Source organism: Lissotriton helveticus, chromosome 1_2 (genome assembly GCF_964261635.1).
Source record: "Lissotriton helveticus chromosome 1_2, aLisHel1.1, whole genome shotgun sequence".
Taxonomy (NCBI): domain Eukaryota; kingdom Metazoa; phylum Chordata; class Amphibia; order Caudata; family Salamandridae; genus Lissotriton; species Lissotriton helveticus.
The window spans coordinates 183,190,080-183,218,000 of NC_136058.1; the positions used below are offsets into that span (position 1 = coordinate 183,190,080).

At 46.3% G+C, this 27,921-nt stretch overlaps 1 protein-coding gene across 1 annotated transcript in view; it reads left to right on the forward strand.

The window, feature by feature from the left end:
• Positions 1–27,921, forward strand: part of LOC144799482 (calreticulin-like) — a 161,847-nt gene that overhangs the window by 19,849 nt on the left and 114,077 nt on the right. Inside the window, exon 2 of the mRNA XM_078670817.1 lies at positions 10,160–10,261. Coding sequence (XP_078526943.1) covers positions 10,160–10,261 — 102 coding nt within the window. The remainder of the gene's footprint in view (positions 1–10,159; positions 10,262–27,921) is intronic.

Sequence of the window (27,921 nt, forward strand, 5' to 3'; positions counted from 1 at the left end):
TGATTCTCATAAACTCACAAAAAAACACTCAGCTGTAATTCAGGCATCGCAGCACACCCAGAGGCACTATGCGTCTTGAGTGGGAACCCTATGATGAAGCCTGCCACTAAATTGTGTCACTGGGTGAGGGTTCTTTTTAAAACCTAAAGGATTTTCATTCATACTTGAGAGCAGGGCATTTTGATGCTCTGAATCTTGGTAGCAAGCTCGTTTTCACAGTTGTGTATACAAAGGGAAGAGAAACGAGCTTATCTTTACATATCACTCTCCTGCTTTGTTATCGTTTGCCCATAGTGGAGAGCCAAAGATAATTAGACCGGTGACAAACATGGTGGTAAAGATAAGAAAATGTGGTTGCTGAGATTGCAACATATATTGGTCTGAGATGCTTGGGCTAGAATGCAGATGTTCTCTGTAAGTGATCATCTGCTACTCGGACCTAGGTCTGCATTCTTTCATTTGCACAAAACATGTCAGCTTTATTCGATTTCATGTCATAAAATCATAAAAGCACAATATAAAAACAATAATTTAAAACTAACCCCGTTTCCCACATACAGCAGTATAATTAAAAAGTGCAATCCATTTACAAGAACATAGATACATATCAGAATTCCATATATATACAAGAAAGGGTAGACGTAATACCAGACATTCCCAATGAATTCACATAGAGTGCCTGAACCTTATGACAGCCTTTAAGAAGGAAGAGGTAGCTGCGATAATAAATTCAGCATTTGTATTCTTAAAAAGGCTATCTGCATTGTCATTTAAGTGGCTACCGGTTTTACGGGGCACAACATAGTAAAAGAGCAGTAATTTATTACACAAGACACACCGATTCGAAAGCACCTGTACTGTGAATTGCATCCAGGTAGCTCGTGATGGAAACACATCTCTAGAATGGAGTTCACATCTATGGTATTGTGGTGTTTCTTGGGAGCTACACTATTAACTCAGCCTTTAGTTACAGCCATGATTTAGTATAGAACACATTTAAGACGTCTTATGAATTAAATTGCAACAGCGATATTTTGTTTAGAAAGGTGGTGACGCAATGATTGTCTGTGCCTGCAGCAAATGTATAACTAAATAATGGTATCAACCAGCAAATCACTTTGTGACTTACTAAATTACTAACAAAAACAGGCAGTTGCGTTTCATAAAATTTTTTTTATTGGCTTATACCAGGGGTCTTCAACGTTTTCTGTGATAAGGGGTACCTATGTTGAATGGAAATCGTCCTTAGCTACTAATATTATTAGTAACCGCATCAGACATGCTTGCATTAGTGCCCACCATGTGCAAGATATGAGCAGTGATCACCTCGGTTCATCGGACATAGGTGCCAGCACTAATGTGAAAAAGGCTTTGCTAATGTGGAATAGCTCTGCACAGGTAGTACATAGCAGCTATTCACACCAAGGTCATAATATTAATAATAAATCTCCCCAACAACGAATTATTTAAATATATTATGGATATGTAACCATTTTTCTCCATACATCGGCTTATAGGTGCTTAGAATGCATGCATTTTCATCACGAATGTAAACTTTTCAGTTTTGATCTACATACCTTAATACAACCAACCAAAAAGTCTAATTTAGTATGCTGGGCTGCACCCAAGAGAGCTACTTATAGGTAGCTGAAGAGTTGCCAGTAGCTCACAAGCTATTCGTTGTAGAAGCCTGGTTATACAAAAAGTCGGTGCAGATCATCACAATCCAGTTGGCAGCAAGGCCAGACTGTCCTTAGCGGGCATCAGGCGTTTGCCCGGGAGGCTGGAATCATGGGGGCTGGTTTTGGTGTGGTGGGGGACAGTTTTGCAGCAATGCAGTAATAAAAGCAGCAGTGCTGGGGACAGATTTGGTTAAGACCAGGCCCCCCCAGCACACCTGCACAATACCCCCCAGGGGTGCGGGTCGGTCTGAAAAACATTGCCAGGGCTGCTTTGGGTACCCAGTCCCCTGGTTGACAGTGTAACATGTATGTTTTTTTTTACAAATTCCTCACGTTAAAAAAGAAGTCAGGTTATACCCTTTTGACTCGCCTGAACTGAACAGTACTAATAATAAATTAATTAACTTCTAAATTCAACAAGCCCCCCACCAGTTCCCTCAGTGAGAGTCACAGTTATATTCCTTATGTATTCTGATCTCCGTCTGGGGGATTTCGCTACAATAGGGTTGGTTGCACTGGGATGGGAGGCGCACCAGATTTGTCATCGTGAGCACATGGGCTGGAGCTCTTCGGCAAGTTGCAGGTTGTATACATGTAGTGTAGGATCACGGGTGAGAAAGTATCATTGGAGACGTGCAGGGGGAGCAATGTCATTTTAAGGAGGGAGGAGTATGGTTGAGGAACACCAGGAAGCGTAGATCCATCTACAGTGGCATAGAGTCATCCTTTTCTGGTTCTGTCAGAGCAGTCATCAAGGTTTCCCACCCCTTTGAGCGAGTCGTTTGTACCAAGCTCTATATTCTTGTCACAGTACTTTGTATTCTAGATCAACAGCCCACTGTGCCACATCTCTCGTCCTTGCTTCCATGGCAGGGGACCTGGCCGATTTCCATCTCATTGTAATTGCCCTTTTTGCCAATGGCAGCGACATGTATGTAAACATGGAGCAAACTTTTGCTGCCTGGGATCTAGGGAATATTCTCAGTAAGCAACTTTCAATTATATGAAAATTCTCTTGACCTGCTACCCCTGTCACCTCTCAAAAGTGCCGTCCAATAAGTTTGAAGGTTGTGGCATGCCCATACCATATGTATGAAATCCACATGTGTTGGATGGCATGTGGGGCAATGGGCATTTGCGTTGGGAAAGGTGTGGTTTAGTGCCTGAGGTGTGTGATATAGGCCCTGGGGAGGACACTACTGCATGGATTTAAACTTGGCATTGTGTGAGCCCTTGTAGGAATATCGCAGGGCTGTCTGCCATTCTTTATAATGCAGACTGCGGCCTAATATTATGGCCCATCTGTCTCTGAGGGTTTGCACATTTGCTCATGTATGTTCTAAAAGGCCTTTATATAATCATGTAATCATGCGGCACCCTGACCCAATCGTCTGTAAGGTGTTTACTAGGACATGTGTCGGGGGTTCAGACATTTCTATTTGCCATTCTAAGTGTAGCACCTTACGAATCCTACTATGCAGTAAAAATTGCCCCTGGAGAAGGTTCTATTGTTCCACTAATGTGGGGAAGGGCAGTAGTGTGGATTCAGAGAATAAATTGCTGGCGATACCAGTTGCATCCTAATGTCCCCGTTCACTCTGGTTAGCGCTGCTGCACCCGCCATCATGCCGCGGAGTGGGACCATGGGAGCGTAGGGGCAGCGGTACGAGCACATGTCTGTGCTTACTCCCAGAGAAGTCGCAGGCAGCAGGCGCAATGGGGGACAGCGACCCCTCCTATGTGGTTCATGGAACAACGCTGGATTTGTCCGTGATAACGGAGGAGCCTATGGGACAGATAAGGCCCCTCGTCTGTTGGGGCTGATAATAAACCACTGTACTTAGGGATGAGAAGTCTGGGCCTACTGGGATCTATCTGGACAGCCTTTAGAATGGAATAGAATGTGTTTGCCATACGCAGAAACTGCTTTTCATTGTTCAAGTCACGCTTAATGTGACATTACATTCCGTTTTTGACATTATTTTGAGGTTTTGGGGTGTAGGGTGGACAAGCGTGGGCTGTGACCACCTACTTTGAGGCAAGGGGACCCTTGGAACCCAGCAGCAGAGGGAACAGTGCCAAATGTATTAGAAAGCTAGGCACAGTTGTGAGATAGCTGCATAAAGTGGCATTTCAGAAAGCCAGCTTTGACTGTGGTGATCCCAACCAGGAGTGTAACACAGGCTCCTGCCGCCCCCCACATCCACATTTGTAAAGCGCGAACAATCACCCTTAAGGGTCTCCAGGCGCTGGGGGGCGTCGGGAAGATTAAGCAAGCTATTGCCCAGAGTCACATGGTGCTGGGCTAACCTGCCGCCGGAGCCGGGGATCGAACCGTGATCCCCAGATTCCAGCGTCAGTCGCCCTGGCCGCAGCGCCACACCTCTACCTCTCCCCCGGCAGTGAAAGTAGGCCCCCCAGCCTACAGGGGTCCCCAACTCTACAGGGACCCCTTTTTCACCTAAAGGCCATAAATACCTGTGAGATAAAGGAGACTCAGGCACCCCTCATCACAGTGCAGTGGAGCGGGAGCCCCATCATGTTGTGTTTCTCTGCTGATCCCAGTTCCTAGACCCTGCAGATTTGATGATCTGGGAAGGTGAGTGCGCCATACCCCTGTGATCTGAAAACGGTACCACCGCTGGTGGCAGTCAGATGAGTCCTAATTACAGCAACATTTCAGTTATAGCAAGGAACACTCTTGCTCCCCCTCCCCACCCCCCATAACCTCTAGGAACCTCAGTGGACTTCTTTCCATGTTGACATTTGATTATGTCGCTCACCAGGGAAATCGTTCCATTTGCATGAACGCATGCAAAGATGTCTTTGTGACCACGTCCATACAACCACGAAGATGTACACTGCACTTCCGCGTCAAATTACCAGGCTGTACTGTGTGTGCTGGTGGTGGGACCACAGACTGCACCACACTTCCACCCTTCCTCTTCATTGGCTGACTCAGATGCAGAGTCAGTGGTCAGACAGGTGACTCCCCCCCCCCCCTGTGACCAGGGACGACACCTCCAATGTGCCCCAAGAACCTCTGTAGCATGAAGCCCCGCTTATCATCTGCATTATGCATGTGCCTGTCACACGAGTATTGGGAGGCCGCCACGTTTTGAAGCCTCAATTAATAATTCAGATGACGAAAGCAGGCTTCCTTCCTGAGGTACAACCAGCCGTGAAGGCTGCTTAAGAGTTCGACCAAGAGTAATACTCACCAGAGCATACTAATTACTTGAGATTAAACTCCATATTGGTCATATTTTTACCTATTATGTTTTTTTTCTAGGTTGCTTTTTTGGGTCGTCCTTCTGCTTTCCTTGTTTTTTTTCAGCTCACTAATGCAATGATCGGAATTAGCTTTTGCGTCAACAAGCTGTAGCCCCAGGCACGTGAAGGCACGCGAGGAGGGCACGCAAAGACATTGAGCCCCGTCACCAAGATGTTGGGTGTGAAATGAGACCAGTGTCAAATGTACTTGAGACTATACAGAAAATGCGCATGTAATGGCGATGGAGCAACATTTCCATCTGCGCATGCGCAAAATGTGTGTAGTGCAGCACCTGCATACAAATGTGTAAATTGAATTACATGTGACTCAAACACATTCACAAAGTTAGCGTGTGTTTTGCGCTCCTTTGTGCTACCCCGGCCCACCTTGGTGCAAACCCTTCTGTTATGAAAGTATACGTCCTCGGTATATTCTGGCCATTTTTAGGCCTTTTGGGCATGTTTCCTGTCATCGATACCTGGTGCAAAATGGTATAATTTAGCTTCAAAGAATGAGCAAAGGTAAAGGTATTTTCGGATTTTCTCCTTCGTGAATGAAAAATGTATTTGGATTGCCTGGACTGGACCCTCAAAGAACTCCCATTTCCATATTCAGATGAGGTCAGTCTTCAACCTGCCTTGTTGCTTCCATTTGCAGTGTGAGCTTACTTAAATTGTGCGTGGAGTGACTTTCTGAATCACATTGATTTTGTCATGTGAGTATTTTTCTCATTTGCATGCCAGCAAATACAGGAGCTAGTATGAGAACATTGCGAGTTAAGCACATTTATGGAGGTCAATTGAACAAAATGCCAGTGGTAGCGGAAGTAATTTACAACTAGGGGTGGTGATGGACAGAGTCTCTGAATTAAGCAGAGTACTCTCACCCAGTCAAGAGATCAGGGCTAAATCCAACACCGTTTTTTAGCTCATTGCACCATCCCAGTTTCAGAACCTGGCTGTATGCAAATTAGTCTGTCCCTGGCCCAGTGCATCATGGGAACAGGGCAGACCAGACTACAAAAGCCAATTCTTACACTGGGAAGGAAACAAGCTTCCGGGGACCGGTTTCTGGCATTTCAGCCGTCTTCGGCCCGGCTTGCTTGAATCCTGATGGTGCAATGAGCAAGGGACTCACATCTGAGTATACCCTTCCACGCTTAGGGTGGACAAAATTATTTACAACTAGGGGTGGTGATGGACAGAGTCTCTGAATTAAGCAGAGTACTCTCACCCAGTCAAGAGATCAGGGCTAAATCCAACACCGTTTTTTAGCTCATTGCACCATCCCAGTTTCAGAACCTGGCTGTATGCAAATTAGTCTGTCCCTGGCCCAGTGCATCATGGGAACAGGGCAGACCAGACTACAAAAGCCAATTCTTACACTGGGAAGGAAACAAGCTTCCGGGGACCGGTTTCTGGCATTTCAGCCGTCTTCGGCCCGGCTTGCTTGAATCCTGATGGTGCAATGAGCCGTGAAGGCTGCTTAAGAGTTCGACCAAGAGTAATACTCACCAGAGCATACTAATTACTTGAGATTAAACTCCATATTGGTCATATTTTTACCTATTATGTTTTTTTTCTAGGTTGCTTTTTTGGGTCGTCCTTCTGCTTTCCTTGTTTTTTTTCAGCTCACTAATGCAATGATCGGAATTAGCTTTTGCGTCAACAAGCTGTAGCCCCAGGCACGTGAAGGCACGCGAGGAGGGCACGCAAAGACATTGAGCCCCGTCACCAAGATGTTGGGTGTGAAATGAGACCAGTGTCAAATGTACTTGAGACTATACAGAAAATGCGCATGTAATGGCGATGGAGCAACATTTCCATCTGCGCATGCGCAAAATGTGTGTAGTGCAGCACCTGCATACAAATGTGTAAATTGAATTACATGTGACTCAAACACATTCACAAAGTTAGCGTGTGTTTTGCGCTCCTTTGTGCTACCCCGGCCCACCTTGGTGCAAACCCTTCTGTTATGAAAGTATACGTCCTCGGTATATTCTGGCCATTTTTAGGCCTTTTGGGCATGTTTCCTGTCATCGATACCTGGTGCAAAATGGTATAATTTAGCTTCAAAGAATGAGCAAAGGTAAAGGTATTTTCGGATTTTCTCCTTCGTGAATGAAAAATGTATTTGGATTGCCTGGACTGGACCCTCAAAGAACTCCCATTTCCATATTCAGATGAGGTCAGTCTTCAACCTGCCTTGTTGCTTCCATTTGCAGTGTGAGCTTACTTAAATTGTGCGTGGAGTGACTTTCTGAATCACATTGATTTTGTCATGTGAGTATTTTTCTCATTTGCATGCCAGCAAATACAGGAGCTAGTATGAGAACATTGCGAGTTAAGCACATTTATGGAGGTCAATTGAACAAAATGCCAGTGGTAGCGGAAGTGACATCACTGTTTGACCCATCACCTCACGACTTCTAAAAAAAAGAGACCTTCCATAACCTTTGACCTTGATTATATCAAAGGAAGTGATGTCACGTGGCGTCTGGCTGTTGATTTTACAGAAAGTGCTAACACTGAACTTCGAAAACACACACAGAATAAAAGCATCAGTTTCGAAATACAGAGAAAAATATAGAATCAGCTAAAAATCTACTTAGTTACCACCCATATATGGACTAGGGTGCTCCCATGGGATGGCAGAGGCAAGGCAATCACAGGCCAGCAGTGCAGCCATCCCATACTGAAGCACAGCCTCAAATGTCCTAGCACTACCATCATTCGCTTAGATGCAATCATAGCCTCAGCTGCCCAATGACAGCATCATACAAGCTTGTGTGCTGGCTCCCGCCATCTTACAACTAGTTTGCACTCAGGCTGCATGTGTGCACAGGTCATACAGAACAAAATCCTGTGGGCTCTGCTACTAACAATTGGGGGCCTGATTCACAATGGTAAGTTTACACTTTTGTGTAAGTTTACGATTGCTTGCTATTCCCAAAGTTTTTTTTTTTAATGGGCCCAGTCTACCTCTGCGAATCAGGCCCTCCTGCTCTGAATGAATGAAGGAGCCGGTGTGTCTGTTCTAGTGTCATATTACTTAGTTTTGCCATTCATCCACGCAGCATAGCTATACAGTCAAAATATTCCGAGAATTATAATAGTTTGGTTTCATATGTACTACAAATGTTTTGCATGTACAAAGCACATTCCACAAAATTACAGTGGTGTAATGAGAGATATGCTGACCCTTTTCTCCAGGATTTAAAACTGTGACTGCATACCTCTTACACAGGTTTCTGTCGTCAGCATTCAACTTGCTGAGTTATTTTTCCAACCAAAAATATCTACATATTTTACAGAATGCAGCCTGGAAATGAAGCATGCACAGAGATCCAAATGACAAATCCGGTAGGACTAGACACAGGTTTTTACATTGCAGATGATATTATTATAAACCGCTGTTTTTGCACAGGCTCAACCAAAACCCAAGTGCAATGTACCATAGGTGTAGGCACCTAATTGTGGATTTCTTTGTGAAGATGCGACCCTGAGGGACACAGACGTATTGGAGTATCATTTGCTCAACTGTGACTAGAATATTAGATGTAGATGTACCAACAATGCCACTGGTGGCCCTACTGGGCTATGTCAAGAAATCCCAAAGACAGTCAGAAGACTGGGCTAGCCATTTCACTAGTGCTAGCTAAACGAAGAGTATCTATGTTACGGATTTAGAGTCCAACTCCAAAGAAGCACGCTGGATTAGAGATGTGGTCATGTACGATGAAGGTGCGGAGGGCAATGTTATGCCCCAACCCAACAATTCTAGTACTCAGGATATTATGGACCTTCTGATGGATTACTTGGCCAAGATAGAAAACCAAGAGGTTAGTAGGGGATTAAGGTGTGATATAGTTCAAGTTCAAGTTCAGAAATTTGTATAGCGCACTACTCACCCAGAGGGTCTCAAGGCGCTTGAGGGAGGGGGGTGCTTTACTTATCGAATATCCAGGTTTTAAGTTGCTTTCGGAAGGAGAGGTGGTTCTGTGTAAGGCGGAGGTGGGTGGGGAGAGAGTTCCAGGTTTTGGCCGCTAAGTAGGAGAAGGATCTTCCCCCCATGATGGATCTATGGATGCGCGGGATTGCGGCGAGGGCTTGATTGGATGATCTTAATTGGCGGGTGGGGGTGTAAAAGGACAGGCGCGTGTTGAGGCATTCGGGTCCTAGGTCGTAGAGGGCTTTGTGTGCGTGGGTGAGGAGACGGAACGTTTTTCTCTTGTTGACGGGGAGCCAGTGGAGGTCTTTCAGGTGGTCGGAAATGTGTGCCTGGTGGGGGATGTCCAGTATGAGTCTGGCTGAAGCGTTTTGGATGCGTTGGAGTTTTTTCTGTAGTTTGGCTGTGGTTCCGGCGTAAAGGGTGTTGCCGTAATCCAGTCGGCTTGTGACCAGTGCGTGGGTGACCGTCTTTCTTGTTTCGGTGGGGATCCAACGGAAGATTTTTTTGAGCATGCGTAGGATGTTGAAGCATGATGACGAGACGGCGTTGACCTGTCTGGTCATCGAGAGGGAGGAGTCCAGAATGAAGCCCAGGTTACGTGCGTGGTCCGTTGGTTTGGGTTATTTACATATATATATATATATATATATATATATATATATATAGTGTTACGCATCGCAACTTGTACCCCTCGCCAATAATACACTGGCTGGCTCAATGCAATGTGGCTTTCGGGTTTGGCAAATTTACGGATTTATCCTAAGCATAACGTTATGCAATGTGTTCTTTCTGCTTGACTTTGGTGGTACTGGGCAATGAACACTACAGCAATGATACTCACCATTGTGTTTAAAGGTGTGATTATTAGACTGCCCATGTGAATGTGTTTTTATTCTTTTCTTCTTTTTCACTTTTTATTGGTATGTTGGTTACTGTTGTAACACTTCTGAATTACAAATAATAAAGACAAGCTGTTCAGCGCTTTTTTCTAGTACATCAACATGAATCAACCAGTCCATTATGAGCCTTAGCTGGACACCTTTCAGTGGCTGATTGCTAGTAGACTAATGAAGTGAAACGTTTGCACATACTTAATGTTAATTTGTGTTAAAATGTCAAAATAGCGAACGTTATAGCAAGTTCATCAGGTATTTACTAAGCATGTTTGAGATTACAGATCATGACTGTGGTTGTATTTTTTTCTCTATAATGGATGTTTGCAAAACTTTGTGATGATTCTTTTTTCTTCCAGATGAGTGGCAAAAACGGTGGGTTGAATCAAAGCATAAATCAGATTATGGTAAATTTCGACTCACTTCAGGAAAATTCTTTGGAGATGAAGAAAAGGATAAAGGTAAACAAATATGTTCAATAATTGCATACTTATATTTGAATATGTGCATATTTATATTATTTGTTCTAAAAAAGAAAGGGAGGTATATATGGAGAGACAGCAGCTTAGTTTTAGCAGCTTAGAGAGGGAGACAAAGAGAATAATTCTAAAAGCACACTTACAGCAATCACAGAGTCTAATGTACTACTGTAGGGTTAACAGTCCAGCATTGATACACATCAGAGGTACTACTTTTTGGCGTACTCTTCGATACTGCCCAGTGACACCACCCAGAACAGCCCCAGATGGCGTTCTTTCAAAGATATTGACTGTTAAGTTTTCCATATTTATTTATTTATCTAGCGATAGTGGTTCTACCCGGTCTATACTCTATCGTGCGCACCAAGCGGTTTATAGTACTTGACCAGCGGTCTTCAATGGTAGAGTTGTTTTCCACAAGCCGGTACGTACCCTTCGACCTGCTAGCCGGGCTTTGATTAACTGTAGGTGAATTAAAAGATCTCGAATGGGAGGGCCGCTCCTTTACTTGTTTGGTGACTTTACACTGGAATACTCTTCCTCTTTATTTACGCTTGACTTGTGATCTTATGACTTTTCGCAGACTGCTGAACATGTTGCTATTCCCTTATTGATTTTGTACTTAGGGTTCATGAAGTTAGGCTGGATAGCTGTCTAGCACCGGTATATCCTTCGGGGTTGTATATGCGATTTATAAATGCTATTATTAAATAAATAATCAGCATGCAAACATTTTACGTATTTGTATTTTGGATGAGGCAGCTAAACAAAGCTTCTTAATATCGATGCCAGGATATTTGGTTGGGTAAGTTAGTGCTGATTCCTAGCGCCCCATATGCTCTTGGTTCCCTTGTCCTCATTGTGCTCTGCTTGTTTGCTCAGTCTCTGGACACTGTTGTACGTAAAGCATCAAAGATCAAAAATGCATTTCTTGTAAGTGACCAGGGCTTCGTTTTATGTTGGTGGTAAATGTTTTACCACAATTGCTTTTGTGGTTTAAAAATAAATATTGTATAAGGTTACCTTCCCAAGTCCATGATTACAGTTGACCAAATTAATTCCAATACGTGCAGAGACTGTGGTTTCCTGAGGTGCTGGAACTGTAAGGTTGGTGGAAGAGACATCCAGCTGTTTGTGGGAGATGCCCCAGTGGGAGAGAAAGATCTCGTCAGGAATATACATTTTTGTCAATTTTATTATAATATTCACATACTAAAATCAAGAGTATGACAGTACTGGCAATTCCATTTCATATTCAAAAGAAGAATCATTTGTGAGTAATGCTTTGTCAGTATACATCAGCAAAGGAGATGAAACCTTCTTTTCTCATTACACATAGCAGCAGATAAGGATTTTCTGTGTTAAAGAAAGACATTCTAAAGAAAACTTAGAGGAAAGAGTTATGTTTCTTCAATTATCATCATCATCATCACAAACCCCTAGTATCACATAGAAACATAAAAAAGCACAACCATGACTACAACCCCATACCTCTCAGGGAACTAGATGTCAAAACGTAAGCAACATTAAAACTACCACCAATTAAATAACCAAATATCCAATATACTTTGACGCCTTCGTGGTCTCCTCTTTCTTTGATTCGAAACAGATCTTCATAACCTTTTCAACTTGAAACATGTTGTTTTCTGAGGACTCACACCCAGCACGTCGCCCATAAAAATCAATTTTCATTTTATATTTTAAAAACAACTGCGCAACACTTTACACATCTGGTAAGATACAACATTGAAAGACCAGTACATCCTTTCTTAGTCAATTCTCACCCATGAACTACAATCATAGCAGCCTTGCAAAGTCATCCATTCTAAACTACCCTTATGAACCATCATGTTATGTTATGCTAGTTTATTTTTATAATGCGCACAGCTACCCAACAAGGGTTTCCCAGCGCAAGCCAACAGAAGCACAACAGTGATCTAGCATTAGCAATATTGATTAAAAAAACAAGTTTTTAATTGTTTACGAAAGTTGGGAAGCAGCTTCTCCCTCCTTCATTCGCCATGAAGACAGCTTTGCTCCTTTGCATCCAAGATGGATAATACCCCCTTAATGTCTTTAAGTGACTCTAGACCTCTTTAAACATTAGTACAGAAAATTGGTATTCTAATGCAAGACGCCAATAGTGTGGTAATACTGGTTTAATATTTCCTAAAAACTTAGCCACCGGATCCACAGGTATAAAATAGTCCTTTTTAAACATTCACCCCCTCAACCAATTGCCTTCCTTCAGACTAGCCTTTGAAGATAGCCCCACTCTAAACCCCTTTGACACTATGGCCACTCTAACAGAATGAACCCCCAAAACTAGAAACATCAATGCCTGTTAACTTCATTACCCATTTCTCCCTCTTTGTTAAGGTGGGAGAGGCCACTGTATGATGGGGCCCCTTGATTGTTAGAAGTAGAATTTCTTGCCTTCTTCCCCTAAGACTCAGATTCATATTCACATCATCATATATCTTGAGCCACCTGACCAAGCAGAATGTCAGTCTACTTGGAAAAACAGGGGAAGACACTCTGGAATTAAATTTGGTTCTTCTGAAAACAACAAAGCAAACCCCATTCAGCAAAAACAACTTGCAGTGATTTCTAGTGCCCTCACATCAAATACTCTCTTGCAAGATACCTAACATAAAAGTATTGGCAACTTTTTCGACAACTCCTTGAAAGATTAAATCCGGTTGTCTGACCATTCTAAAATCAAACAGAAAACCTGATGTACATGCCACAAGGAGGAGACCTTAAGGATTTGGGAAGGCACCTCTTGGGGGATAAGGTACTTATTCCAGCAGAGGCCAGATAAGCTCAGACAGGTCCAGTTACATGTCCAGGCAGGTCTAGGTACAGAAGGTAAGCTGTGATAGCACTGAGCTCTTGAGGCGGAAGCCGGGAGCGTGATTTGACTTGTTTTTAAAAATACCCCATTTCAATTGTCACTTGAATAAATTGTTGTTATTATTTACTCACTTGCTCCGGTTCTGGTCGCACAGCGGATTTAGCGCTGCTGCGGCACCCCAACCAAAAAACCCTTCTTGCCACCATCTCGGCGAAGCCGGAGGCCAAGCCCCTTTCAGAGGCCACGCCCCCCGCCGCCGACCTACAAAAGACGCTGATTGCAAGCGCCCATACCAGATAGCACTGAGCTCTTGAGGCGGAAGCCGGGAGCGTGATTTGACTTGTTTTAAAAATACCCCATTTCAATTGTAACTTGCATACATTTTTGTTATTATTTACTCACTGGCTCCGGTTCTGGTCGCACAGCGGATTTAGCGCTGCTGCGGCACTCCAACCAAAAAACCCTTCTTGCCGCCATCTCGGCGAAGCCAGAGGCCATGCCCCTTTCAGAGGCCACGCCCCCTGCCGCCGACCCACCTTTCCTATAAATTATGTGCCTCTTCCGGACGCGCAGCGGATGAGCGCAGCGGGCGCGCCGTCTGCGTGCCGAAGGCGCACCAAAGGTAAGCCCGTCTGCGCCCGTCCGCGGCCGACCGGGCCTAGGGGCATCCCACCTTGCCCAGACTGTCCAATACTCCTCCACACAGCTCCACAACCTACAAGGTCCGTGGCCTCTGGAGGACCCGGTGATTTCACACATCGGCAGACTGGGATTGATGACCTTGTGCCCACTCCCTTCTTACCCGTCCTCATCCCCCTTTTCCCCTGTCCCCTCCGGCCCACCCCCCGCCCCCCTTACCCCTTCCATGCCTACTACCCTGTCCGTTTACTATCTTAACACCAGGTCAGCAATCAAGCACTGTCACGAACTTTTCTTCCTATTGGACTCTCACAAACCGGATCTCTTATTTCTCACAGAGACTTCGTTTTGTGACAACTCCCTTCCTTCTCTGTTAGCAACCCTTCCCGCGGCCTACTATGCTCTGCGCGCCGACCGACCTTCCGGCAAATCAGGCGGCGTCGCTCTGATCGCCCGTAGAGAATTCACCTTTCAGCCGTTAACCTTCTCCCCCATTGGATCCTCCGATTTTTTAGTCGTCCGCTCACCTTCTTTTAGAGTCCCACTCACCTGCCTGCTTATGTACCGTCCCCCTCAACCCTCTCAACTCTTTCTCCCCGGCTTCCAAGATCTAGTGGCCACTCTAGCGGTCAACAACTCCTCCATCTTGATACTAGGAGATTTTAAATTTTGGGCATCCAACCCCGCAGAATGCTTGACTTCTAAAGAATTCTCGGACACCCTTCGCTCCCTCAACTTCGACTCCCACGTTCACTCCCCTACCCACACTCTGGGCCACATCCTTGATCAGATATGGTCCCTTAATTGTCCTATAGCCTCCTTGTCTGTCTCCCCCTGCACCTGGTCCGATCACTTCTTGATGTCCTTCTCTTTACACCTCAGCCCAGTCACCAAGCCCTCTCTCCCCAAAAACACCTGGGCGCGCTCATGGACCAAGGTGGATGTGGCTGCTCTTTCCGCCACGCTCTCCGCATCCAGTCCGGACCTTCACGGTTTGTCAGCTTCCACACAAGCTGACTGTATCAATTCCTGGCTCCTGTCAGGCTGTGACTCTGTCGCTCCCCATAGGCGGGTGTCCTCCAGACGCGCGAACGACGCTAATCGCTGGTTCAATGAGGAACTCAAGGCCCTAAAACTCACAGTGCGCCATGCCGAGCGGGCCTGGAGACGAGATTACTGCCCCAACCTCAAAACCCAGTATATCATTCTCCTGTCTCAATACAAAAAATCAATCTTGGCTACAAAGACTTCCTACTTTTCCTCTAAAATCCTGGCGGCCGAAAATCAGCCTAGAGAAATTTTTTCCATCGTTCACGACCTTGCCTACTCCGACAGAGCCACCCTCAAACCCTCCCCCTCCCAGACTCTATGCGACTCTCTTAACACTTATTTTCTGGCCAAAATTTCTAATATCAAAGCAAACATCCCCTCTCCCCCCTCTTCTTTCGCCGACCCCCAGATTCCATCAGTCGGGGCACGCCTTGACTCCTTCCCTCCTTTGACAGAGGAGGTTTTTCTCTCCCTCCTCTCTTTGGTCAAATCAGATTCACCTCTAGACCCCTGTCCTGCCCACATCCTGAGGCACATCTACTCGGTTTGTGCGCAGCCCCCTCTTAAATTTCTCAACAGCTCGCTGTCCCAGGGCATTGTCATTCAACCCCTAAAAACGGCCACTATTGTCCCCATCCTCAAAAAACCAGGTGCTGACCCTTCCGCTCTTGTCAACTACCGCCCCATCTCCCTTCTGCCCTTTTTGGGGAAGGTACTGGAGCGCCATGTGACCAGAGCACTCAGTACCTTTGTGGAGGAAAACAGGGTGTTATCCCCCCGTCAAGCTGTGTTCCGCCCCGCACACTCCACGGAGTCCGTAGTGTTGTCAGTCCTCGACAACCTCAGAGAGGGCATGGACACCAACCACCCCCAGGCTCTGGTCCTCCTCGACCTCTCCGCCGCCTTTGACACGGTTGATCATTCCATCTTACTTTCCCGTGTCAGAGCGGCGGGGATTGGAGGCTCAGCCCTGGTCTGGTTGTCCTCCTTCCTGAGGGATCGTACCCAGGCAGTACGCCTGGGCAACTTCACGGCGAACTTCCGGAAAGTACAATGCGGGGTCCCTCAGGGTTCCTCCCTTTCCCCTCTTTTATTTAATTTGTACATTGCCCCTCTCATTTTTGCTCTCCAGCAAATAGAGGTCTCCGTGTACAACTATGCGGACGCCCTTCAGCTTATCTTTACTTTATCCCCTTCCCCAGAGTCCATGGAGAAATTCCAGTCTACCATGATCTTTATCCAGGACTGGATGAACTACAACCACCTGAAGTTAAACCCAGACAAAACTGAGCTGGTTCTGACAGGTGGTTGCTCCAGTCCCTGGACCCCTCTCTTTTGGCCCCCCTCCCTAGGCCCCCCCTTCTCCTTCTCCCTCTGTGAAAATCTTGGGGATCAAACTGAACGACAAACTCACTCTGCACTCCCAGGTCAGTTCTGTGGTGTCCTCCTCTTTTCTTTCACTCCGCACCATCCGTAAAGTCTCTCGTTTTTTCTCTTTTTCCGCCCTAAAACTCATTGTCCTGGCGATGGTAATCTCCCGCTTAGACTATGGCAACGCTCTATACTGCGGCATGCCTGCCTACAGTGTGCGGCGATTACAGCTTGTCCAAAATCAGGCTGCCCGCCTGGTTTACAACCTGGCTAAATTCCACCATGTCACCCCGCTCCTGAAGTCCTTGCACTGGCTTCCAATTCGACAACAAGCTCAGTTCAAGATGGGATGTATCACCTTCCAGGCCCGGGTGGGCGCAGCCCCTGCCTTCATTTCCTCAGAAATTATAGCCTACGCCCCCGCCAGGGAACTACGTTCATCCTCCCAACAACTGTTGACAGTCCCCCGCTTTAGGCGTAAAAAGTGGGGGGGCACGAAATTTTCCACACTTGCCCCTGCCTTTTGGAACTCTCTCCCCACCCACCTTAGATCTTCCACTCAGTACTCGCACTTCCGTAGGGCGCTCAAAACCTTCCTCTTGTCACAAGCTTTCCCAGTTTAATTGCCCTTTCCCTTCCCTCCCCCTCTCCCCGATCCTCCTGCCCACCTGGGTTCAGTACTACTTAGCGCCATGAAACTGCCAGGTGTACGTGCGCTCTATAAATATTTTAAACTCAACTCAAACTGTGCTGTTGCAGGGAGCCCCCTGAAGCTTGTTGTGCCCATGTAGCTCATGCAGGAGGTCAGCCAACTGAACTTAGAGTCATGCAGGTTAGCTCGGGACAAAGGTGAGCAGGTCCAGTCTTCCTTCTCAGACAGCAAGGCAGTCTTCAAGCATCAAGGCAGTTCTTTGGCAGAAGAACACTTGTTCGTCTGTAATGTCCACAGGTCCAGGATTGTTCTGATGAGTGGCTCTGGGGGTCCAATATTTATATCTGGTGCTAACCTTTGTCTGGAGGGACTCCCTAATCTACCCCCACATCTGGTTCTGGAAAGTTCTTCCCCTTCTCGTTTCAAGGCCCCAATCTGTCTAAGGGTGACAAAAGGCAGGCAGACCTGGTGTCAGATTCCTTTGTTGGTGCAGGAGGTACCTTTGAAGTGTAAGTGAGGCTGGGAACAGCTCCTCCACTAGCCATCCTGCCAGGATGGCTAAGCCTGTCTGCAGCTGAGCCGTCTTTGCCTCACTGCCTGGAAGCACTACACAAACCCCAACAGCAGAGCTATTCACAATAATGTGACCCAGGACACTGGCAGAAGGCGAGAATGGTTGGAACAAGAAAATGGCAACCTTCTTAACGTGCCATTTCTAGAATTATGACTTAAAATCCAACTTCACCATTAAAAGGCGGTTTTACATTGCAATTAATTTGAGTGTAAACAGCATATTTCTCTCTGTTTCCAATCGAAAAATAGCCCTTATTTAATGTAATAAGGTAACCCAGTGTTAGTCGATGGGAGAGATAGGATGTTCAGCAGTTAAAAACAGCTATAAGAGTTTGGCATTGCCCGGACATGTAAAACTTAAGCACACGTATTTTATTAAAAAAAAAAATACAATGCACCCATGTAAGCTTTTAGGGTCTACCCTAGAGGCGACTTATATGTATTAAAAAGGAAGGTTGAGGCCTGGCAAAAGGTTTATTTTGCCAGCTCGATATGGCAGTTTAAAACTGCACTATAGGCTGGAGGGACATGCCTGAGACATGTTTTAAGGGTCTATTGTAGTGGGTGGCACAATGGGTGGTGCAGGCCAGCTGGTACCATTTAGTTTACAGGCTCTGGGCACTAGTAGTACCTCTTTGCTAGGAACTTACAAGTAAATGAAATCTGTCAACTAGACATAGTTCAATTTGACCATGTTTAAAAAAGAGAGTGCAAGCATTGTAGCACAGGTTAGCAGTGGTAAAGTGCACAGTCCTAATGCCAACAAAAATTAATTCTGCAAAACAGGAAGGGTGAAGACAAAAGGCTTTAGGGAATATCACACCAAGGATGTCAGGTCTAACAAAACAAAAAAAGCAGGACCCAAAATACTGTTTCACACTTTTGAAAGATTGTATTTGGATTATATGTATGGCTGGCCATGCCTGTTCTTTCCTCATTGTTATAGTTAGCATGGTCGGCACCAGACAAGGCACATTTTGTGTTCCTTTGTTCATTCACAACAGAAGAATCATGCATTGAAAAACTCTTGAGGACCGCCATGGCCAAGAAGAAGCTAGCACATGGCTGCAGAGTGGCTACTTAAGAGTGTCTTAAGTGCTGTAAGATCCTGCCCTCAGAGACATGCTCTTGCCCTAACCACTCTTGCCTCAGCTGCTGCTCCCCAAACCACTGCTGACGCAGAATGACTGAAGTCAGCACGTGTCAGGTGGCACGAGGAGCTGGGACAGAAGGAGGAGTCGATGGCTGTCATTTACAAAACAAACCCATGTCAGTTGACTCATAATCTCTTCTTCAACATATTCTTTGAAGTACTTTGCAGCATTTCTTCCTTGAAAATTACTAACCCTTTATCTATAGGTTTGACTTCTCATCTCTTTCAATTCTATTTTAATCCATTCATAGCCTACAATTCTGTACCAAATACCTAATATCGGTGCATACAATTTGGCCTCATTTCCAGTTAGGCCTGATCCTCGTCCCATAGCTTCTATTGACTCCTCCTTTCTCATTTCCTTTAGCCTTCTCCAGGAAAAAAAATCCATACCTTCCCGCCTCGTTCTCAGTTCTGAATATGAGAACTTTATTCCATTCAGCAGAATGGTAGGGCACTTGAGACTTGAGTCCATATATAATTTGTATCATAAATTAGCTTAATATTGTTCAATCATTGGATTACTCATACTAGAAAGGAACCTAAAGACACCCTTGTTTACGGCCAAGACTTTAGTTCTTTGCTTCTTTCCATGAACTTTCCATTTTAAATTGTAACCTGCAAACCCAAATAACAGTAATTTTCCACAATCTCCATTTATAACAACATTTTATTTTATAACGGATTATTTTTGGAAATATCATTATTTTGCTTTTTCCATAATAATTACCTAATAATAATCTTCAGCTTTAATTGTGAGATGTATGATATAATGCAACCAATGTCTTTTGTCATCCAATTTACGGTAAGGTTTAAAAGTATTTCAAAAACAAAATGGAATCAGCCACACCAGACAACACCGACTGTAGGAACATCAGTTTTCTGCACATATTATGCATGTTTTAGTGTAATGGTTTAAATGATAACATCACTGTCTTCCAAACTTGGGGGGAAATGAGCACCCTCTTTCAAAAACCCTAGGGAAATCTAACAAATACAAAGAAAGATATGCCAACACAATCTCTTGCTTCTATCTATTATATGCTGATGGATTTGAAGCATATGTATTTGAGTTATCTAACAGCAAAAGTCTCAACAAATATCTATAATTTCCTTCAGGCTGCAATGGGGAGACCCTATCTACATTATTGAAGAAGCTGCTTCGACTTATAAATGCAACAGATACAGGTACATGCATCATTGTAGTCATTTGCGATTTCTTAATTGCGATTTTTAAGGAATCGCAATTAAGAATTCGCAAATGCCTATGCATGGGTGACCTACTTGTAGGACACCCCCGCGCCGCACGGCCACCAGCTGCTGCGTGTGCCCCCGCCTGCCGACTCTGCCTGCCTCGCAGTGCCTTCCCGCCCTCGGGTCCGCCCTCTGGCCACGCCCCCCCGCCAGCTGCTCCCTCCGCGTTGTGATCCTTGCCTGCCTACTGTATTATTTTGCTGCTTATTTCTCTGTTTATTTTTTACTGTGCCCTGATTCTTTTGCTTCTGTCCACGGGCTGCCCCTGGTTTCCCCCCCATTGTGCGGCCGTCCCCTGCACCCGCTGCCGCCTTCCCGCCACCGGGGAGTGTAGCCACGCCCCCTTCCTCCCCGCTCCCGCCTCCCAGCTGCCCCTCCCTCCCTGCACTTCTCCATAAATGGCGAACCTGCGCACGCGCAGCGGTAACGCGCAGCGGGCGCGCCGATTGTGCGCCGAAGGAGCGCCAAAGGTAAGCCCGTCTGCGCCCGTCCACAACCGGACCGCGCCCAGCGCCAGGACCCCTGTCTCCCGCAGACCCCAGCCCACCCGCCGGACGTACGACGCCGCCACCCTCAACGCACTCAACACCGGCCGACTCCCGGCATGCTACCGAGCCAACCCGAGACGAACCCACGGACCCTTCAGCTGTCACACCTGCAAGTTCTCCTGCAACCGAACCTGCCCCGCTCCAGCACCCGCCAAGCCGAACACCCGCAGCAACCACCTCAAGTGTATCCTACTCAACACCCGCTCCGTCCACAAACACACCATCGAACTCTGGAACCTCCTCGACACCACTGCTCCTGACGTCGCCTTCCTCACGGAAACCTGGATGAACGCCTCCTCAGCACCCGACATCGCCATCGCCATCCCAGAGGGCTACAAGATCACCCGAAGAGACCGCGGCAACCAGACTGGAGGAGGCATCGCCATCATCTACAGGGACACCATCCGCATCACGACCGACACCGACGACACCCTGAAAACCGCCGAACACCTGCACTTCCAGATCCACGTCAACCCCAAGACCACCCTCAGAGGCACCCTCATCTACAGACCCCCGGGACCACGCACACAATTCAGCGAAGACATCGCCGACTTCATCTGTCCGCATGCCCTCCCCTCCGTTGACTACATCCTCCTGGGGGACATCAACTTCCACCTGGAGAACAACAACGACCGCAACACCACCACCCTGCTTGACAACCTCGCCAACCTCGGACTCAAGCAGCTGGTGACCACCCCCACCCACCTCGCCGGACACACACTCGACGCTGTCTTCTCATCCAGCAAGGACATCACCTTCAGCCACGCCACCGGACTCCACTGGACGGACCACAGCTGCGTCCACTTCAGCTTCAGAAGGACCACGATCCACCACCACCAGCAACAGGTCGCCCGAAGAAACTGGAACAAGATCACGGCAGACCAGCTCGCCGCTTCCCTGAGCCAGCACCTTCCCGCCAGCTCAGCGAACCCCAGCCAGGCCGCCGACAACCTCACGAAGTGGATCACCAACTGCGCAGACGACCTCGCTCCACTGAGGACCCCGCCTAGCAGACCCGGCAGCAAGAAGGCCCCATGGTACACCGACGAACTCAAGAGCTCCAAGAAGAACTGCCGAGCCCTCGAGAAAGCCTGGAGAAGGGAGCCAACACCGAACAACATGACCACCCTCAAGCTCGCCACCCGGAAGCACCATCAACTGATCCACGCAACCAAGAAAACAGCATTCAAGGACCGGCTGGACAACAACGCACACAACTGCAAGGAACTCTTCAACATCGTGAAAGAGCTCTCCAACCCCAACGCCGGAAACAACGACATCACCCCTTCGCAAGACCTCTGCAACTCCCTCGCCTCCTACTTCCACAACAAGATCGCTGACATACACAACAGCTTCAGCCCACAAACAACGCTCCCTACGACCTCACCAACGCCCCCCACCAACACCCTCAGCGCCTGGACCCAGATCAACACAGAAGACACCATCTGCACGATGAACTCTATCCACTCTGGATCTCCGACCGACCCCTGCCCCCACCACGTCTTCAACAAGGCCGACGCTGTCATCGCACCCCACCTGCGGGACATCATCAACACCTCCTTCGACACAGCCACCTTCCCTGAGAGCTGGAAGCACGCCGAACTCAGCGCTCTACTAAAGAAACCAACAGCAGACCCCACCGAACTCAAGAATTACCGCCCCATCTCGCTCCTCCCGTTCCCAGCCAAAGTCATCGAGAAGACCGTCAACAAGCAGCTGGCCGCATTCCTCGAGACGAATGGATCCCTCGACCCCTCACAGTCTGGCTTCCGAGCCAACCACAGCACCGAGACCGCCCTCATCGCTGCCACCGATGACATCCGAGCCTTGCTGGACAACGGTGAAACAGCGGCCCTCATCCTCCTAGACCTCTCCGCGGCGTTCGACACTGTTTGCCACCGCACCCTAGTGCAGCGCCTCAGGAACGTCGGAATCCGAGAGAAAGCACTGGAGTGGATCATCTCCTTCCTCGCTGGAAGGACACAGAGAGTCCGCCTACCACCGTTCAGATCTGCAGCCACGGAAGTCATTTGCGGCGTTCCTCAGGGCTCCTCGCTCAGCCCCACCCTCTTCAACGTCTACATGAGCCCCCTGGCGGCCATCGCACGCCAGCACAACCTCAACATCATCTCCTACGCCGACGACACCCAGCTGATCCTCTCCCTGACCAACGACCCCGCAGCCGCCAGAACCAACCTCCACGAAGGGATGAAAGACGTAGCCGAGTGGATGACGACCAGCCGCCTGAAACTGAACTCAGACAAGACGGAAGTCCTCATCCTGGGCTCCTCGCCCTCCGCCTGGGACGACTCCTGGTGGCCCCCCGCCCTGGGCACCGCACCCAAACCGACAGACCACGCACGCAACCTGGGCTTCATCCTGGACTCCTCCCTCTCCATGACCAGACAAGTCAACGCCGTCTCCGCGTCCTGTTTCAACATCCTGCGCATGCTACGGAAGATCTTCAGGTGGATCCCCACCGAGACCAGGAAGACGGTCACCCAGGCCCTCGTCACCAGCCGACTAGACTACGGCAACGCCCTCTACGCCGGAACCACCGCAAAGCTCCAGAAGAGACTCCAGCGGATCCAGAACGCCTCAGCCAGACTCATCCTCGACATCCCCCGACGCAGCCACATCTCCGGACACCTGAGAGACCTGCACTGGCTCCCCGTCAACAAGAGAATCACCTTCTGTCTCCTCACCCACGCACACAAAGCCATACACAACCAAGGCCCGAGCTACCTCAACAACCTCCTCAACTTCTACGCTCCCAAACGCCACCTCCGATCGACCAACCACGCCCTCGCCGCCGTCCCCCGCATCCGAAGAGCGACAACAGGAGGAAGGTCCTTCTCCTACCTGGCCGCCAAGACCTGGAACACCCTCCCTACCGACCTCCGCCTGACCCAAGACCACCTCTCCTTCAGGAAGAAGCTCAAGACCTGGCTGTTCGAGCAGTAGCGGCACCCCCCCCCCCCCAAGCGCCTTGAGACCCTCCGGGTGAGTAGTGCGCTCCATAAATGCCTTGATTGATTGATTGATGTAGATATCGCAGAAAAATGTGCGATTTCTAAACATTCCTTAATTGCGACTCGCAAATTGCGAGTCACAATTAAGGAATCCCTCCCCATTCATTCCTAAGGGCCTAAGGGCCCATAGGAATGAATGGGAAGACATATTCATTCTGCGAATCGCAATTAGCGATTCGCAAACGGAGAATGCGAATTCAAGGGTGCAGGGGTGTCCAAAGGACACCCTGTTGCACCCCTGAAAATGATATGTGCACCCATGTTACGCACACACATGTCCCAGAGGCATGTGTGTTCTTAACATGGGACTTTAAAAAATGCACTTTGATGCTTTTTTTAAAAAAAATCGCAATTTACCATCACCTTACATGTGATGGTAAATTGCGATTCTTAATTGCGAAATCGCAAATCTTTTTACTTTCTTGCATTGCATTTAAGGAATTGTAAATTGCGAATCCTTAAATGCAATCGCAATTTAATAGATCGCAAATTTAGCGATTTCTTAAATTGCGAGGGGCTACTTGTTTCATGCATTCCAAAAGCAATTTTTGCGATCGCAAACGGCCGATTTCTGCGATTCGCACCGTTTGCGATCGCAACATGTTTTGATGCATGTGCCTGATAGTCTTTGTGGCCCTGTATTCATATGTTTATCTGTCATTATTGTTAATGCCATGCCATTAACCAAACTAGAGGCCTCCTCCATAAAGCCTTCCTGTGCTACTGGGACTAAACCACAAGGACCCACCTATCGTTGTAGTTTTAATAACAACAGTTTTGCAAACACTTTGTCCAGTTGTACCTAATACAGCTTCCAATTTGTAACTCCTTGGTGAATTCCCAGGCTTCCTTTCCGTGAAGCAAGTATTATGCAGCGTAGCCAAAAGTAACCAAATGTCACGCTTTGAGCACATTGTGCAGTGTGGTGCTTAATTATTACCATAGGGATGCCGTCATGACTTTGAACCCTTTTTGATTTGAAAGATTCTGCTATCTCCTAAATCTCTGACTCGCCTGCAATTGATTTAACTAATTCCAACTCTATTTGTGACAACTTATATACATTAGTTGTCAGACAGTTATAACCGCTTATTTAGGAGAATAGCTTCCATAAAACAGGCATCCAACAATAAATACATAAGACATTAAAAGCGTCAAAAGTTTAAAATCATTAGACCCGAATAAACATGGCAATCACATCTTCCTATGAAAACAATGGCAACAATTATTTATCAAGACTTTTCTTTACAGCGCCTCTTAAAAATCCAGCAAAAGACAAACAAATGCGTTCTGTAGTTAACATCTGTAAAAACATTACCGCCTGCGAACAAATGATGCATTTAAGGAGGGGAATTATGAATTTCAGAGGAAGGTCACAATAAGAGTCGCAGAAAAAAGATACTAAAGTGTTTCTTGTCTTGAAAAGTTGTCTCAGCCAATGAAAACCCTTCAGGCAACGCGGGCAGGTGTGAGGGCCCTGCTGCGGATACAACAGGAGAGTTCAGTGAGAGTAGCTTCGACTTGGTAATGAGACAGACTGGCTTTAAAAGTAGCATAGGTGTTACATCATTTTCCTCAGCAACAAGATGTGAACAAACGTACAGTCCAATAAACACACAGGGGCCATGATGCTAAGGACAAATCTTTTCTGGGTTATGATGTAGTGTCTGCCCGTACCCTTTTCCCTGCCCAAACAGTTTTTCTTTTTTTTTTTTTTTTTTTTTTTTAAATATCTTTTATTCAGTGCAAAGGACAAAAAAAATTACAAGCATACGTCATACAGAGTCTTGGTATATGAAGATTCAACAGTTAAAGAAGTTCATACATAGATCATGGAGCGGATCGCAAAGTGCATTGCAACAGTTCGCTGATAAAGTCAACGTTCAAACATTGCGTGATCATGCTATCTCTGTTAACGGATCTTGTTAAGCGAGCAAATTCAATAACTGCCCAAACAGTTTTTCATGACCTCCTCTACCATTAATCACACATTCCTAATGTTCCTTTTTGTAAAAATTGCAATCCGGCCCATTGATTACACTTTATCCAGCCCCAGCCAGAGATTACAGCTCGAGCCGGAGAGTACGGCCCTAGCAGGAGAGTACGGTCCGGGTGCAGAAAGTACTGTCCGGGTGCGGGGAGTACGCTCTAGGTGCGGAAACTACGGTCTGGGTGTGGAAATTACGGCCCGAGTGAGAATCTAAAGTTAGGAGTCGTAAGTGCATTCTGTGAATATCAACATTCGTAAGTGCCTTCTGTGAATACCAAAAGTAGTAAGTTTAGGATTTTGTCTCACATTAGTTCTGTGAATCGTCCCCAGAGATGTTTAAAGGCATGGGCAATGTGTCCAATTTCCTAGGGCCCCCACCTTCCAAGGGCCCCATGGGAAAATGAAAATTCTGTCAATTAGACCTCTGAAAATTCTATTTCTCTGTCTAAAGTGCTGAATTATCAGGGAATGGGTAATAAAATTTTAAATTTCAATGTGTTCTGTCCTCGGTACACCAAAAAGTGCTATGCCCATGGCCCCTCAAATCCCTAAGATGACATTAAATACGCAGTTCTCAATTTGTAAAAGAACGGCCGCCGGTGTCCGACGCTCTGCTGAGAATCTTGGAGCTGGCACAATTAAACGTTGACATGGTGAACACCAGGGCTGATAGTCTTAACTCCAGCTCATGCCTCTTCAGTTCTCTGTCAGACAAAGACTGCCTCTTTATCTCTCTCTTGGTATTATCAAGTTTCTCTCTTGGTGATGGTTTTTCCATCTTTCTCTTTCTCCGTCTCCTGATTTGTGTGTTTTTCTGATGCAGAAAAATAAGTGCAGTTCCTTAGATATAAGTGCCAATGGCTGCACCGGCAACTACCACCTCAAATTAAGCACTGCCAATACAAAGAATGTATAGGAAAGCCTATTGGCAAGTTGGCCCCAAACATGCTAACAAGTCCAAAAACCGGAAGCCTCACACAGTGGTTTCTGAAAGAGCCAAAGTCCTAAGGAGCTCTGTTGTGTTCCAACTCAAAGTTTTCATTGAAGAAATTTAACCTATCTAAAAATATACAGTCAGATATTTGCTCTGTGTGCATCAGTTGTACTAGAACTTTGACAAGCATGGCAAAGTCAATAGGACATGTGTTGGCTGGCAATCTATCTCTTAGCTCTGTCAGATTATTTTGTCTTGTTATTTGTGAACCATTTTTGTTGGGAATGCTCTCAATAATATATCTAAAAGGTTGCTCAACGGCAGGATATTTTTGGTCTCAAAAGCACACATTGCCATAGCAATACCTGACTCTCAAGGGAACTACTTTGTGTTCAGATGTGCCCCTTGTGAAAGTGAAAAATGCCCTCGCTCACAGTGAAGTTAGTCAATGACTGAAGTGGGCTGACCCATTATCCCATGCTGTATGCTGCAGTGGGTATTAGAAAAATGTGAATGACACAACAACAGATGAATGGATGGAAAGAGTTGACTGAAAACCCTTAAATACATATATAATTGTAGTGAAATAACAAGATCTTGGCTAATGCAGGCCAACAAATTCGTATCATTTACCAGTGTGACTCATGCCTCTTGATCCTTAAAGACCACTCAGCTGCCTTTGACATGAGGAATCAAGCCACCCTTCTGGAAATACCAGGCAGTGAATGGGTATGAATGGTATTGTCCTTAGGTGAATCTCGTCATATCTGTAAACCAAGAGGCATTATATCATATTGACAAACAACTTTTCCAAACCTGCGTTTATTAATCGAGTTATCCCACAGGGATCTATTCTCTCTCCCACCCTTTCAATAAATATGTGAAACCACTAGCCTCTGTCAGTAAGAGATTCATCATATCATACAATTTCTATGCTGATGCCACCCAGCAACCCAGAAGACTTGAAATGCAGGACTTTTGTTCTTGAAGAAATCAAACCTGGATTTTGTGTCACCACCTGAAAATTAACCTGATGAAAACAGAGTTTCTACAGATATCACCACCGAACTGTACTTTTTCGATCCAAATATGGCTGAACTCAATTTCAGTAATTAGTTGAAATTCCAAATAAACATTTTCCTCTCCTAAAAGCTGCTCTGCTTGCAGCTGCAAGGCTGGCCACTGGCACTAGAAAGTTCAACCACATTTCACTGATTGTAGGCTCATTGTAACAGGTGCCCATTAAGGTGCCAAGCATGTTTATACTTGCATGTATCATGCACAAATGCTGTATTTCTAGAAACACCCCTTACCTTGCCCCTAAACTGGCCGTCTCAGGGGACAATGCATCCTTAGAAACCATGCCAACTTGCTTCTTAAACACTAGGATTTATGAAAATAAAAAACTTAAAATAATCTTTGTTTCGCTCCGCGAATATGGAACTCTATTAGAACAATACAGTCCTATGAAACCCGCAAAAATGAACTCAAGATCATTCTTTTCACCGACATTGCTAAATGTAAAGTGTTCTTGTGTATCACTTCTAATCTAAATCTAAAGTCATGTCATCAATGATGTCATAGAACAT